A 15,593-nucleotide genomic window follows, 5' to 3' on the forward strand; every position below is an offset into this window, starting at 1 on the left:
AGTACAGTCCTTCCTAGACCACAGCTCTGAGCTTAAGTGAGGCTCCTGGACCTTGGGCAGGGAGTGTGGGTAAATGCCGCGATTGAGAGACGGGACGCAGTTTGATGCAAACAAAATGTCCACTTTATTAGTGTACTTCACATACATTTATACTTTTCCTCAGCAACGTGCTTTGAGCTGATTGGTGTTTCTACTACAGACTGATTGGTCCACACTGTACACTAGACATTCACAGACAGGCTGGTGCTAAGACATTTTCTTAAACAGTTACTACCTCAACCCAAGCACTCTTCCCTATGCAAAAACAAGAGTCTCCTTTTTACAGGACAATCTTATTAACTTGTGAACCTTGTCTAAACATAGAATCAACACTCTCCATTCCTTCTAATTAAGATTCTCTCCTCTATCCTTCCCATGGCCTGTGACCAACAAGTTCCAGCACATCTCCTTTTACCAATTGATAAGTGCTGGGAGTTTTGCTGAGGCCTGCCAAATCCTGTCCCACAGGTGAAGTCCCAAGTGAGGCTAGTTCAGGTAATTATGACCTACTGGCACTGTCTGGCTCTGGCAGTAGGGATTAAACAGACATTTACAGAGACTTCTGAAAGACACACAGACATAGATTAAATAAAAGAGAGGTGAAGATGTCACTCCTGCAACTATCCACTGTGCTTCTAGGCATGGTCACCACCTGTCCCTGCAGCAGTCCCAGGACTAGCATACTCTTTGGCCTCACACAGCCATGTGCACTGGATCAACGTGCCTTCAGCCACCAGGCCCACCCATGAGAAAGCTGCATGTTCTTGCCTCAGGACGAGAACCACCAAAGAGGTAGAATAGACATTTAGCAGAGAAGATGTAACATCTTTAGCTATACAGTCTTAATCCTCTGTCTCGTATCTGCCAGAATTACTAGGAAACTGCTGCAACACATGTAAGAAGTTACTGGTGGCCTCATGTTTGATGCCACCCTTTTGAAGAGCCTTCGCTCACACGCAGCAGACTGTGGAGCAGATGGAGTGTGTGCACTCATTTCAGCCACTGCAGCACAAAGTCTGGCACCTTCGAGCAAGACACCTCCCACAGCCGCTGCCCGAGCAGCTCACAGCAGCCCAGACGCTGTGCCAGGGATGGGAACTACATACACTGATGAAAGCGTCTGGAGCTTCCATGTGCCAAGTGTCTAAGCCCTATGCATGGTTTTAAGCTTAAACCTGTACATTACATTTAATCGACACAAACTGGTTCTCCTTAGTGTCGCTTCCATCTAGAAACCTTACTGCAAGAACACAAACTAGGTCAGTGGCTTCAGCTGGTGTCAGTGGTTTCCAACCAGCTACACAGCCCGCTGAATTTTAGAGTTCTCAGTCTATTTTTAACAGCAATTTAAGAAATAAAAGCCATTTAAAATAAGCAGCATAAAAAGAAGTATCATTTGCTTCACATTATTATTATGTGCATAGTAATGACAGGAAGACTCCTGCAAATGTTTTCTAAATCTTAAAAAAAAAAAAGAAAAAACACCACTTCCTTTGCAATGTATAATTTGGAATTTTAATTTAGATAACTCAGATTATTTACTGGCAACAAAAATATGCATATTCATGAGATCTGATTTACTATAATCTTTATTTCTGATGTTCTACATCTGTGGAAGTACTTGAGTTTGCATTCATGGGTAATTATACATGAATCTCACAGAGTGGCAACAGATTGATTCATAGTTAGGAGTTTGTGGCACAGAAAGCCAATTCATTTTCTTCTAGAAGGGCTGTGGCATGAGTTTTGGGATTGATGCTTCCACCCTTGTTTTCATTTCTTACATTTGAACAAATTACTTTTGGCTTGTCCGATAAACAAACAATTCAAGGTCATTATAATGAGGGTCAAAACAGTGATCTTTAGATGTATTCAGTCTACCAATAGTTAGCAAAGTTCTGAGGAAGAAAGTTAAACAGATATCAAGTGGAAACAAATATCAAGTTAGATTCTATGGAAGTGAATGGTGCTTTAAAACGGAATGACAGACACAGTATTTGGTCATTCCACCTTCACACCCACAAGCTCCCTCAAGTTCCCTCATGCTGACTTCCACTGAGCCTTCTAGAAAACCAAGTATTTTACACACATAATACATTTTCCTTAAAAATCTCTACATCTCTAACCACACTTCTTTCTGTTCTTACCTTTCTGGTCATTCGTTCCAGCCTTCTGAAGTACAAAGAATCTTGTAATAAACTTTAATTTCCAATGGTAAAACATAGGGAGAACGAAACAAATCCATAATAAACCAGTGAGAAGTACAATGGGATAAAGTAGGATGAATACAGCTTTTGATGAACATACTGAGTAAATAAGATGATAAAGCTCATTGATGCGTGAAACAGTCCCTCTGTTTTAAACTCACAATCTTTCAAATGAAGGAAACCTTGAAGAATCAGAATATCAAATATAGCTAAGAGGTTTGCCTTCCCGAAAATCCGGTGTTACAGAACATGTTGGCTCACTCCATAAGATAATTTTAAGCCTTTCAACCAATTCATAGTAATCATCACAAAACACCTTGAACATTTTAGACTTAAGAAGAAATAACACCCCAACAGTTTCAGGACAGCAAGTACTTCAACACCATTGATCCATTTGAAAGACATGGAACCCATTTCAGGTCTGCAAAGGACCCCTTGCAGCCATTTCCAGCCTTTATAAGAGACCTTTGATAAAAAAACAGATAACAGAATATTGAGTAAATAAATAAGTTGTGGGCCTTGAACAAGCTCCCTTGCTTAAAGTCAGTTCAGAAGTAGAATATTCCCTGCTCCTGTAATGGTTTTAAATGCTGGTTTAAGTATTTTTCAATAATATTGTATCTTCTCCAGATCTTGTAACATAACTGCTTATCTCAAACAAACAAAAAAAAGCTTATACACAACTTGACCTGATATCTACAACAAACTAGAATTAAGTTTCACCAGTAACACATTCACCTTAACATAACTTTGAGTAACTCCAATCAGTTTTCTGGGCAGAAAGAATATTTGTTATTTCACTCGGCCAAACACACCCAAACAAGGAAGACCAAGGTCTATGTTTTGTAAACAGACGCCTGAATCCTAAACAAAGCTGCCAGCTCAGGCTGTTTTAATAAAGAGGTCGATCAAACCTTTCTGTCAGTCTGGACCTTTCATAAATATACAAAAATATTTTTGAGCAACTGGAAAGTGTTAAAAATAACAAAAAAAGATAACTCTTAGTGATTTACACCTTAAGGATTCCAGCCCTGTAGGAGACAGGTGTAGTCACACATCTAACTCAGTTCCAACGGGAAAATGGTTCCAGCTGCTCTCAGCGGAAAGCCCGGCAAGAGCCTGCAACACGCGCTGAAGGTGGCTCAGAAACACACCTGGTGTGGGGCCCGAGCTCCGGTGTCCCCGAGTCCCTCAGGCACGGTTGGGCTCTCACCGTGGAACCGTTACCGCGGGGGACACGCGCCAGCAGCGCGGAAACCGCGCGAGCCCCCGACCCTCGTGCCCGCCGCCCGCGTGGCAGCGCGAGCAGAGAGGAGCGACGCCCTCGCGCTTGAGCGAAGTGAGGCGTGCACGCAGCCCTAGCACCGCCAGAGGACGCCGCTACGCGCGCGTCCCGCCTGCCTGATAGCGACAGCGCCCCGCCCCTTCCTGCAGCTGCGGCCCGTGATTGGTCTGTCTGGAAGTCTATCATCCCATCAGCTCCCCCCCCTCCCCGGGCAGGCGCAGCGGAGCGCGGGGACGGCGCACGTCGGGCGGTGGTTTCTGGATGGCTCTACCGCGGTGGTCGCTGGTGCCCGGGGAGCGGGGCAGCGCTTCGATGTGAGCCCTCGGCGGTGCTGTGGCTGTCGCTGTGGGGTACATCGGCTGGGGCTCTTCTCACGAAAGAAGGGAGCGAGGCAACAGCAACAAGGTAAGGGTGCGGGGCTGGGGCTGGGGCTGGGGCCGAGGCCGGGGTCGGGCCCCCCCGGCGGCGGACCTGGGCTCTTGTGTGCCGTGCCCGGGCTGTCCCGGGGCCGGCGCGGCTCCTGCGCCCTGCTGACGGGGCTGACAGGTCGTTTGTCCGCCGGCGGAGCCCCCGCGGCGATGAAGGGCAGGCCTGGGCATGTCCCGGGGAGGCAGCGCCTGCGCGGGCCCGCCGGGCTGGGGGACGGCGGGAGCTCACTGGGGTTTGCGGGCTGCCGGGGTTTGTGGAGGTGCCGGGCACGGCTGCGGGTAACTCTGGGGGAATTGCTTGGGGTCCGGTGAGCCTCGGTTATGGGGCTTGTGGCGCCAGCTGATCGTGGCGGGGGCGGTGCAGCTCTAAGTGCGAACAGAAGGGGGATGTACCCGGCACAGCCGCACGGTGCCGGGTCACAGGCCTGCTCGGGCCCACACCGCTGTGCGGGACTTTGCTGCCTGTGACCTGCTCGTCACTGCCCGGTGCCACCGCGATGTGCCCCAGCGAATCCCGAGTGTTCCACGCGTGTTGCTAACTGGCAAAAGTACTTTGACTTACAAATGAGTAGTTCACATACCTACAGAGAAAGAGAAGTTTCTCGCTTTACTTTAGAGACAACCCTAAGTTTTTCCCGTTTTAGCTGTTTGAGATGGTTACATTTGTTTCTTATTACAGATGATTGAAACACTTGTAACTACTGAGGCCCAGGAGCTGCTGTACCAGCTTACAGCCCTGTTGGAACAGGAGTTAAGATGTCAGCCAAAGGCCTCTGGCCTGAGACTCATTGAATCTGCTCATGATAATGGCCTCCGAATGACTGCAAGGCTGCGAGACTTTGAAGTGAAAGATCTCCTCAGCTTAACTCAGTTCTTTGGCTTCCATACAGAGACGTTTTCACTAGCTGTGAATTTCTTAGATAGGTTCTTGTCAAAAATGAAGGTAAGGCTTTTTAAAGTATAAGCTCTTAGTCATTAGCCTCTGCTCATTGCAGCCTTGTTCCTATTATATCTTGGGTTTAGATGGCAAAAGGTTAAACTCCTTGCAGAGATTCTGATTGCATAAGAGCTAAAAAATGGCTCTCCCTGTATATAATGTATATCAAGAGGCTTAATGCTGTTCAGCACTCAGAATCTAGTGAAATATTTAGTGAGCACTCTGTTCTACTGTACATATCTACCATGCTGCTCTGGGTTGTTTTTAAGTGTCTAAAAAGGTGGGATTACCACTATACTATTTGGTCAACACCAAAAGCTTGTTTTCTTTGTGTGTTAGAACAAAAATGAGAAAGCTAGATGGACTAGACAGGAAAATGATGATTTGAAGGACTTATGAATTCAAAATAAGTAGTAAAAATGGGGACTGTAATGCCTATGGAACAAAATAAGTCAGTTTATATGTATGTACATATATATATGTGTATATCTATTAAAAAAGAGTAAAAACCCATTTTTTGCATAAAGCCAATATGTACAACATTTTAAGTTCTAAAAGCTTCCAGTTAGGCCATTATAGAACCTCACTAAGAAACCAGTTCTACATCAATCAAAATATATTGTTCTGCAGTCTCGCTTTTTAGAAGAATGAGGCAGAACTTGTAGTGTGCAACAGTCTCTTCATTGAGTTAACGAAAGATACAAATATAAGCACATAAAAGACATTTCTTGATCTTCATAAAAGAGAACACATACCCTCCCACCCACTTCCTCCATAATTTTTTTCCTAAAATACACTGCTGCCTTCAGAGTTTGTTACTTAGACATAGAAATGACTGATCAAAGGCCTTACTCTTTGAAAATAACAATAATTTACTTTTCTTTAGGTACAGCCTAAACACTTGGGCTGTGTTGGACTCAGCTGCTTCTACTTGGCTGTGAAGGCATCAGAAGAAGAGAGAAATGTTCCCTTAGCCACTGACTTAATTCGAATAAGCCAGTATAGGTTCACTGTTTCTGATATGATGAGAATGGAGAAAATAGTGTTGGAGAAGCTGTGTTGGAAAGTCAAAGCTACAACAGCCTTCCAGTTTCTACAACTGTATCATTCACTCATTCATGAAAATTTAAGCAGTGAAAGGTAAAATACCTAATACGTATTTTGCTTATGATCAGGAAGCCTATGTAGAAAAGTAAGCAGGGAAATTACTCAAGTAATTGTCCTTTCTATACTTGAAAGCCCAACAGACTTTCGTCTTTATTGGTAAATATCATAAATGTGAATATCTCTGTTTTATTATTATTTTAATTTTTAAATGTTATTTGCATAAAGTGATCTAATGAGTATTGGTCTCTGAGCCAAAAACTAAACTTGCTCAATAATGATGGTACAATAAATCTTTGCTTATGCTGCAGTAAGTATTGCCTCATTGCAAAGATTTCAAAATCTGGCTCAACAAGATAATCCTTTTGATAGTAAGCATTACAATTTCTTGTTGGTAAGCCTATATTGATAATGCATCTCTCCCCAATGTAACACAAGATATACTTTTGGCATTAGGACTGACAGAACTGAACACATGTTTGACTGTAACCACAGCACTTGTGGAATAAATGAGGCCTTTGTTTAGATAACGAACATTCTCTCTGCTTTGAGTTCCCAGGGTGGTGCTGCCTTGCTCAAGGTTTTATTTTTCTACATTCACTCATCTGTTTCTTTTAATAGGAGAAAACACCTTAATTTTGAGAGACTGGAGACGCAGCTTAAGGCATGTCACTGCAGAATCATGTTTTCTAAAGCCAAGGTAAGCGTCTTGAAATCTCAAAGACAATAAGACTACTGAAACTTGACAAAGCAGTGTTGAAAAATACTGTTTTTCCTCTCTCCAGCCTTCTGTCTTGGCACTGTCTATTGTGGCACTAGAAATAGAAGAACAAAAACTACTGGAGTTGGCTGAGGCATTGGAATTTCTGCAGTTGCATTCCAAGGTATGTGCAGATAAAGTTTCAGGGGAATAAGAAAGAAAAATCTATGCAAGAGCCTACACAGTGAGAAACGGGGAGGTCCATTGGCATACTGGTTTTATTGGGTTTTTTTGGTTTGCGGTTTGTTGTTTGGGTGTTTTTTGTTTTCCATTTGGCTTGGGAGCTTTGGCTTTCTATCATTTGTGAAGAAGCTGAAAGAACATGTAAGAAGTAAGGATTTAATGGATTACTAACATATGAGTTTCTGTCTTGCTATTTAGATAACTAACAGAGATTTGACCTTCTGGAAGGAACTGGTGTTAAAGTGCCTTACAGAATATTCCTCAAGCAAGTGTTCCAAACCAAATGTCCAGAAACTAAAATGGATTGTGTCTGGACGTACAGCACGGCAACTTAAACATAGCTACTACAGAATAACACATCTCCCTACAATTCCAGAGACCAGCTCATAATAGGTAACTCCTAGTAAAAAACAACTTCTGATAAGGTAGAAGTAATTAGCTGTTAACTGTCTCAGAGTTTCTTATTCTGTATAGGTAACCTCTTCAAGATCTGTTACATAAACACAGTGGGCCTGTCATAGAGGCTGGTGTATTCTTGTGTTCATACCTGAGCCAGTGCCGTACCTAAAGGAGTGGCAACATATATAAACATTGGAGAAAGAACTGATCCTCTGGTGTCCTGTGAGAGCAGAAATGTCTTCTACAGACATTGGGACCTCATTCAGACTATAATGTGGAGTAAAACTGGTAAAAAGGCAGAGAAAAAACTTGGCTTGCTCCTATCCTAAAAAGAATTGGCTAAGAGGAAGAAACAGTTGCCTACTAGAATGACTTTCTTGTAATTATTCACTTAAACTTCTTAAAAGGAAGCCAGTTTTATACAGTTTTACTTGTATAACTGTCCGTTTAGTGAAGTCTAAACACTATGATCAAAATACTATTTCACTGGATAGTACCTAATTCATATTACTATTTTTTTACTGTGTAGAAGTTTTGAACTACTTCCTCATCTAGACTTTAGTTCCAAAGGCTGCTTATTGTTTATAGCAACTGTCTTGCTATGTTAAAAACTGATGCTTTGTTTGACTCTTGTAGAAAGCCCTTCAGTTGACTGGTGGTTTGTTGTGTGTTGTTTTTTTTTTTGCAGTGCTACTATAAAATAAGGAGAGAACCATTCCGTGACCTTGTCAACAGACACATGAATATTTGAGAAACAAAGTCTGAAACATGGTCTTAATAGTGAAGAACTCAACTCATGGAAAAAAATATGTAACATTTCAGACTAAATATCCTTCCAGCAAATAAGTTATTTTCATGATGACCACAACAATACTTAGTGTCAGTTTTCAGTCTTATTAGACTGGTTACTGTTCAGTGAAATACCACAATGCCAATGTAAGGAATTTAAACACTTTGTAGACCAGCCTGTGTAGTCTAAGTTTGGCTTAATATAACTTCAGATGCTGAGTTATGTAATTTTTAAAATCTGGTTTGCATTCCAAAGATTATCTGACACAAGGATAACATCATGTGCAGTAGCACAATGCTGCAGTGGCTCAATCAGGCTAAAGACATTGGTGACAATAGCAAATGCCTGTCAGTCCACCTGACACGCTGTTTGGGCAGCGTCATGCATCTGCATGTTCCTCTTGGGCAGGGCGGACACACGTTACAAACCAGGCTCTGTGATAGTCACTGAACATGTCAAGTAGCTAGAGCAGGAGAAAAGACAAACCTTATTTCATTGCCCTGTAAAAGGTAGTCACTAACACAGCATCAGTAACTCCAGTATTTTGTGAGTGGTGTAGTTCAGTGACATTGCAAATTATTTAATAGAGTGTAAAAACTTTATGATATCTAATGAAGGTTGTGGGAAAGTACTGGGTCACCTGCCCCAAATCTGATGTCAGTTTTCCAAAGTGTCACTGTACAAGACGTAAATGCTGCTGCTGAACAGGTGCATTTTTACAGGCACAGTAGGAGCAGGGCTGAAGGCACATCATGGCCTGTATGTGGGAGCAATCTGTTTGAGAAACATTGAAGATTGCTTCAACTCTGACCTCTTTCAGGGTAAGATTCACAAAATACAACTGTTCTTTCTGAAGACCAGATCAGTACTTGAGGCATATCAGGCTTCTGGTGCTAACAAGGAAGTGAATAAGAAGAATGTATTGTTGTATGTAAGATGAACAGAGGTGTTGGGGAATGTTGCTAATGACCTCTTGAGTCCTGCATCACTGTGGAGCAGAGGCTGTTAGCGATAGGATGTTCGTAACTGATGGCCATATGAACTGACCTGGTGGAGGAGGAGAGATCAGAATGTTCTGAATACAGTGTGGGCTTAGATGTTAGTGAGCCAACCCTTCCTCCTTTATGGTCATAGCTGAGGGGGAAACCGCTCTTTGCATCTCTCAAACTAGATAAATCTTTCACAGAAGACTTCATACCAAAGCTCTATACTGGACAAATCAAGCCTTCTCATGAACTCATGGGTGTGATTGCACCTCATGACATAATCGGCCAGTGTTAGCTGTGCATTCTGCTGGCCTCTGAAAAGCATACAAGTAATTCAGACCAAGGTGTGGTCAGCCTGCTGGGAGAGATGGAGAAGATGCAATGTGCAATTGTCATGTCTCAAGATATGTACCTTTCAATTAAACATTGAAATGTGCTTAACTGAGTAACTTTTGTCCTGTTTGTTATAAAACATGTTAGTAGGAAGCCTATAAAGTGACTCATTTCTGAATACTACCTGGAAAACTTCCATGCAGAAGGAAAGAGGTTATGGAGGTGTTTGGGGTTTTTTAGAGAGGTTGAGGCTGCATGGGAAAGGCTAGAGAAGCAACAAGAAAAACTCAAGGTTCTTGTTTACCATTATTTTAACTTGGCCCATGATTACTCTGCATCCTTTAAGATGTAGAAGTGTCAAGACTCAAAATACTGACTTAAGTAGCTTAGACTCTTCAGTTGACTTCAACCCTCTTCCATCATTTATCTAATAGTACATATCACTGTTTCTATACACTGCAAGTAAATACATGGGTGGTGCTTGCTTAACGGAACCTGTCACTCCTTTCTATCTAATGCCAAAATTTGAGCTTTTGCACAGATTTGAGAATCCCAGTTTGGCCAGGTATGAATTTACCCTTACATTTCTGTGCCCAACAATGACTGTGAACAGCTGTGGTCCTTTTAATAAAGAGACCAATGCTGTGGCATTACTCTGCACAGATCTTGAACCAGATGCTTGAAAAAATGCTAGTAGGCTGTCCTCCACCCATTCACAGAGCAGAGTTGCACTCTGAATAAATGCACAGGATTATTTCCTATAGAGTGGGTTGCTCTGGATACTGTATTACATACCTAAATTTATGCATCTGTCAAATACCTATCACTTTTTCTAAGAAGCAAGGGATCAATTCCCAGTGAGACTGCTGTGAGCTGGAACACAAATCAACATTTGTTAGACCGAGAACTGAGTAGATACTGATTAAGGAAAATCATAGCATCAGTATCTTTTTATTTTGATCTAGGTTCTTCCAAAATTGGAGGTCTGTAACTTACAGTAGACATTATTAAGTAGCTAACCAAGTAGTAAAAACATTTCCTCTTAAAACATTTCTGAGCCGTGATGCCTGAATACATATTTCACTGTCATCCTCTTCCCTTGACATCAGCCTTGGACTTAACTGTAGGATGACTCCCATGCTATGTCATAAATCAGAAAACATGGGAATAAAGTTTAGCTTTGAAAGTGCATATAGTACATGCAAGTTCATGCACCGGATAGTCATGCCATTCTAAACTTCTGCAATAAGCAAAAGATGTACAAAAGTGTCATGTGCAATCCAACTGCTGTAACAAAAAATACTATTTGGCTGGATAGTACCTAAGCATTTTGATGCAATTACTTTTGCAGCAATCTCGTTCATTTCTTAACTATACCATCCCCCTTCTTTACTAGGATCACAGTAAAGATACAAAACTTCATAGCCATAAGTCAGCAGTTGATACCACGCTATTTTCCTTTGTATAGTAAGGCAAGTTCTCTGCAATCCAAGTATAGCGTCTGGACTTAATTAACATTCTGTAAAGATGACATGGGTAGGAGAAGCACATTTGATTATTTCAGAGGTACTAAGGCTTGCTTGCTCCTACAACAAGCAAGCATTTGCTATAATTACAATAAGAGCATTCTTCCTCAACTATTGCTTTATTTTTCCCATATGCCAACTGGAATAATGATACGGTTTTAGAAATAAGCAGTATGACAGACAGCTGCTGGCAATTTATCTCCAGTGAAACCTCTGCTTAGGACTGAAGTATAGGCAGTCGTTTCAGAGCTCAGAATACAATAGGATTTGGCAATCACATTTTCCTCCTCCATTAGTCTGTTTGACACAGCATTCATTCTGCATGATGCTGTGGTTGGAGTGCTGCTCAGCTGCATCTTTAACAATGAGTAGGAAATTCCTGATCTATAATTGGCTCATGCAAAATAGATCACACAATAGCCGAGTTTATAATGTGGCTATTAAATTTAAAACTATCTACAAAAACCTAGAGCTTCTTGGCTACACTATGAACAACTTGTGCTGTATGTTGGTAATGAATAGAGGCAAGATACTGTTTCCTACTTAGGTGCTTCATATTACTTTCAAAAGTCAATTATATTTTCTTTCTGTGAAAAATCTTAAATATTTATACTGAAAGGTATTGCATTAACACATCAAATTATTTATATCCAGACTTTCACCTGACCTTTCAGTTTTCTAGTATCACTTACCTGGTAGCAAGTATTAATCATTAGTGCAATATTTGACAGCACAGTGGATTGCAAAACCTTAATTGCAGCAAGATGCAGTAGTTTATTTATTTAAACCACTGTTCCAGAATGACATTTATGAATTCTCAGAGGGCTGCTACAGAGGGAAAGTGTAACTAGCCATCCTAGTAGCCTTCCTGTTGCAATTTAAGAGAAAATATCTTGCTTATAAGATCTATTTTTCAACAGTGAATAAGACAGTCTTGCATAAAGACAAGTGATGTGTTTATAACTGACTAGTTTACTATGGTGTTTCTAAAAACAAACAAACACAACCAAACCAACATTCTGCTTAGAGATTTTACTTCTTGATGTAGACTGTTCTCTACAGTTTGCCCGTTAGTATTGGAAAGTTATTTCAGCTTATAAATCAGCTGGTAACACTTTGTCTTCATTCTACTGGAAGAGACCTCCTTTCTCTTCACTGAAGTAATTACTTGACAACAATCCACTGAAGAGATCGCTGTAGTTCTCACCAGTTACGTGATGTCAATTTTTAAGTGTAATGTGTAATTCCTCTCAAGAAACGCAGATAAAAACAGTTTACTTTTCAAGACTAGAAAAGTCTGGTCCTCCTTTGCTGTAATTTCCAGAAATTTCTGCCCCACTGAAGTCAAATCCAGGATTCTGATGGAAATAAGAAAAAAGTTTAATAGATAGATTATTCTAATAAAAATGTTAAAAACACCACAACCAACAAGCACAAAACTCTTTCTGTTAATATTCTGCCATTCTAACAAGGACATATAATGATCAACTTGTCATCCATTTGTGATGGCACTGAAATTCTTGAAAAACGCATCAACAATAAACCTGGAATTGTCATAGTTTGGCTGCCTACTACTTGAAGTGATGCTGTTCTCAATTTAGCTAGCAGTCAGATCTCCCAGTAAAGAACTACTAAGAAAAGCCTCAAGAACAAATTCTGGCTTCTGGTGTCCTCTGAAGTTGCTAGTTTAAGTCCCTGCCATGCTGGATAACAGGTTCCATAGGAATGATGTTCTCTGTTGCAGTATGCAGGGTGCTGATTAAGCTGATAAGAAGTTGTAATTCTACAACTCTGCAGACTTGCATTGGAATAGTTACACACTAAAGGTCTACCAAAGCAATTTATGCAAAAGGGCAAGGAAAATATTTTCCAGCTAACTATTCTACATCACCTGATGTTCCTAACAAACGTATTCAATAGCACTTGGTGTTAGAAGTTTGTTGTAAACATGGCCATGTCATAATTCTAGATAATGATAGAAATTGTGTGTAGCCTAACCTACAAGTTGTTAGTATTATGTAACAAACCCTAAAACAGCAATATCCACCTCAAACTCAACTTTTCATAAAACCTTCAGACAAACTACAGACAGAATAATTGAACTCTCATGAGCATTCCATATATGCTGAGCTACACTATATGTTTCCATGGCACTGGACAGCAGAACAATTGTGGTCAGCATTCATGGCCATAACCTCTGTGTGCAAACACCAAATAGAATGATGGTCCTTTAACTTGCCTCTCTTTGGAATCGCTCCAGTGTAAGTTTCCTTTGCATCTGGTCCTGTACCCAAGGGTCAGCAGCATATTCATTTTCTAACAGAGATGTCCAACAATTTCCAGCATCTCGATTTGTCTTCATTAGAACAATTCGTATCAGCTTCCTGTCTTCTGTTGAATAATAACAGACACATGAAACCACCGTTCAACTCAACCCTATGTGCAAGCTTTTTTTGGTGTTTTGGTGAATTCACCGTTAACAAACACAGGATTTTTTTAGCGATGTAACTTAAATTCTGAATGTCAATGCCAACAGGGTTATTGATAAATAAATAAACCAAAACACTGAAGCAAAGGTAGCCCATAAAGCCATCTCTCCCTTTCTGGCCTGTAAAATGCTGAAGCTGTTTTAAGGGATTAAAACACAGGCCATAAGTACTTCTGCTGCAAACATAAACTAACCTTTTACACAGGTTCACAATAAAAAAATATTTAATCTATTAATAGATACACCTCCACTAAGGCAATAATGAAGGACTGGAGGTCAGGCTTTACAGAGAGTTATCACCAATAAAGCCAGAACTAAGTTTTAGTGACATATGGTGGTATAGTCAATTTATTTAAACACAGAAAGTATTCCTAAAGACAATATGTTGGAAGTACATTTTGAAGTTACATGTAGGATATTTAGTTTTACTTAATTGAATAAATACAGCATTATTAAGTGTATTTTGAAGATTATTTGCATACTGGAAAAGAGTAGGCTTCACAATGTTTGTTTACACTTCTGGTTTTCATGCTAAAGTTACTAAATTATTAATCAATATTTAGAATAAATATTGAATGGAAAACAAAATCCATTATAGGAAAACATTAAGTGAGAGGCACAGTCCATAACTACGATGATTGCCAAAACCCAAACTATTCTGAACACTTTACAATATTTATGATGTAACGATCAGAGAAGCTTTTTTTGTTCATTATCTGTAGGTAGTGTGACTTTTAGATTCCTTTTTTATTCTCTTGGACTGTAGGTTTTGTCACCCATCCCAAAAATACAATGCATAAGAGGAGAAAAAACAAAAAAAGTAACAATTATAGAGAGGCACAGACCACATAACTATACCACAACTGTCTAGCTTTATTAAGGGTTTGCAAAAAACTTCTCACTCTATGGAAGTGTTTGTAATCCACTCACTGCTGCCTTCCAAATACCACATTTTTCCATTAACTTTACTCTCTAGGGCTTTTGTACTACCTCAGTTCCTCAGTCTGGCAATAACGACTGTCTTTTTTACAAAGCTATGAATAGGGAAGGAACTAATTTTTCCCATTAAAAAATGGAGTAAACTCTTCTGCAGCATATTTTGAGAAGTTCTGCTGCCCTCATGATGTCATTTCAGGTGTAGGTTATTACCTAATGTCCACGTTCCTTCATCAGTTATTGTAGAGTCAAAAAGTTTACCCTGCAAAAGACATGTACAATATTACAAAAGAGGAAAACCTGGTCAGCATCCAGTGCATGTTGAATTCTGAAGTTTTACTCCGAACTTACTTTCTTGTTTTTTACTGAAAATGAATAGGATGATCTGGCCCTATAAGTACAGACTTGCACATAGATCATCAAAGAATTATCTTTTGTTACACATTTTTTTAATGAAGCATTTAATACAGTAAAAATGCCCGTCACTGTTCCAGTATGTCAGTTCATTGGAAGGGGCTGTGTTTCTGGGGGCGATGCCATTTTTAACAGACTTGCCATGAACACATCAGTGTTTCCGCCAGGGGAACAGCCAGCTATGGTGCAAACGGCTGCTGATCACCTGTGTGAGGGCAAATCTACTCTTGATCCGGGATTTTTGGGTTTCAGCAGCGGGTGAAGCCATGCACTGCAACACGGACCAAATCACTACAGAAGAATGAAAAGCCACGTGAATTTGTCATCTTTACTTTTCCTGGAGTCGCTGAAAGACCGTGCAGTTCGACAGAATTGTTTCTAATAAAATTCACGGTGACTTTATGGAAATCTAGACATCCAAACAAGGGGGTATGCTCAAGGCCGCAGACGGTACCTCAGCCACCGGGCCGCCCCCCCCGCCCTCCCCGTACCTGCAGCAGCTCCTGGCCCCGCACGGACAGCGCGATGTGGCGGCTCTGCAGGTTGCAGCGCACGTCCTTGGCCCGGGTGCCCGGCGGCACCTGCACCTCGATGAACACCTCCTCCAACGTCTGGTACCAGCGGCCCCAGGGCGTCCCGCAGGGCACCACCCCGCTGCGCTCCTCGAACGGAGCCGACATGAGCGACGGTGGCCCCGGAGGTAGCGGTCCGCTCTGCGCATGCGCACGACTCCCGGCACGGCCCGCCCACCCAGGCACACCGTGGAACGGCACTACGC

At 41.3% G+C, this 15,593-nt stretch overlaps 2 protein-coding genes across 3 annotated transcripts; one reads left to right on the forward strand and one right to left on the reverse strand.

Moving 5' to 3' along the window:
• Positions 1-3,741: 3,741 nt before the first annotated feature.
• Positions 3,742-9,559, forward strand: CCNG1 (cyclin G1). 2 transcript variants are annotated; one of them, XM_065849293.2, is made up of 7 exons: positions 3,742-3,936; positions 4,639-4,902; positions 5,783-6,036; positions 6,622-6,700; positions 6,786-6,884; positions 7,142-7,336; positions 8,031-9,559. In XM_065849293.2, exons 2-6 carry the CDS (start codon positions 4,639-4,641, stop codon positions 7,331-7,333), a joined length of 888 nt encoding a protein of 295 aa, XP_065705365.1. In that variant the 5' UTR covers positions 3,742-3,936; the 3' UTR covers positions 7,334-7,336; positions 8,031-9,559. The 2 variants fall into 2 exon arrangements, with proteins under 2 accessions (XP_065705365.1, XP_071670901.1); XM_071814800.1 differs by lacking the exon at positions 8,031-9,559 and adding an exon at positions 7,418-8,023.
• Positions 9,560-11,731: 2,172 nt separating this feature from the next.
• Positions 11,732-15,547, reverse strand: NUDCD2 (NudC domain containing 2). The gene is made up of 4 exons (XM_065849079.2): positions 15,307-15,547; positions 14,615-14,663; positions 13,217-13,368; positions 11,732-12,335 (listed from the first exon to the last, which is right to left on the reverse strand). Exons 1-4 carry the CDS (start codon positions 15,493-15,495, stop codon positions 12,252-12,254), a joined length of 474 nt encoding a protein of 157 aa, XP_065705151.1. The 5' UTR covers positions 15,496-15,547; the 3' UTR covers positions 11,732-12,251.
• Between the last annotated feature and the right edge of the window lie 46 nt (positions 15,548-15,593).

Source organism: Patagioenas fasciata, chromosome 14, assembly GCF_037038585.1.
Source record: "Patagioenas fasciata isolate bPatFas1 chromosome 14, bPatFas1.hap1, whole genome shotgun sequence".
Taxonomy (NCBI): domain Eukaryota; kingdom Metazoa; phylum Chordata; class Aves; order Columbiformes; family Columbidae; genus Patagioenas; species Patagioenas fasciata.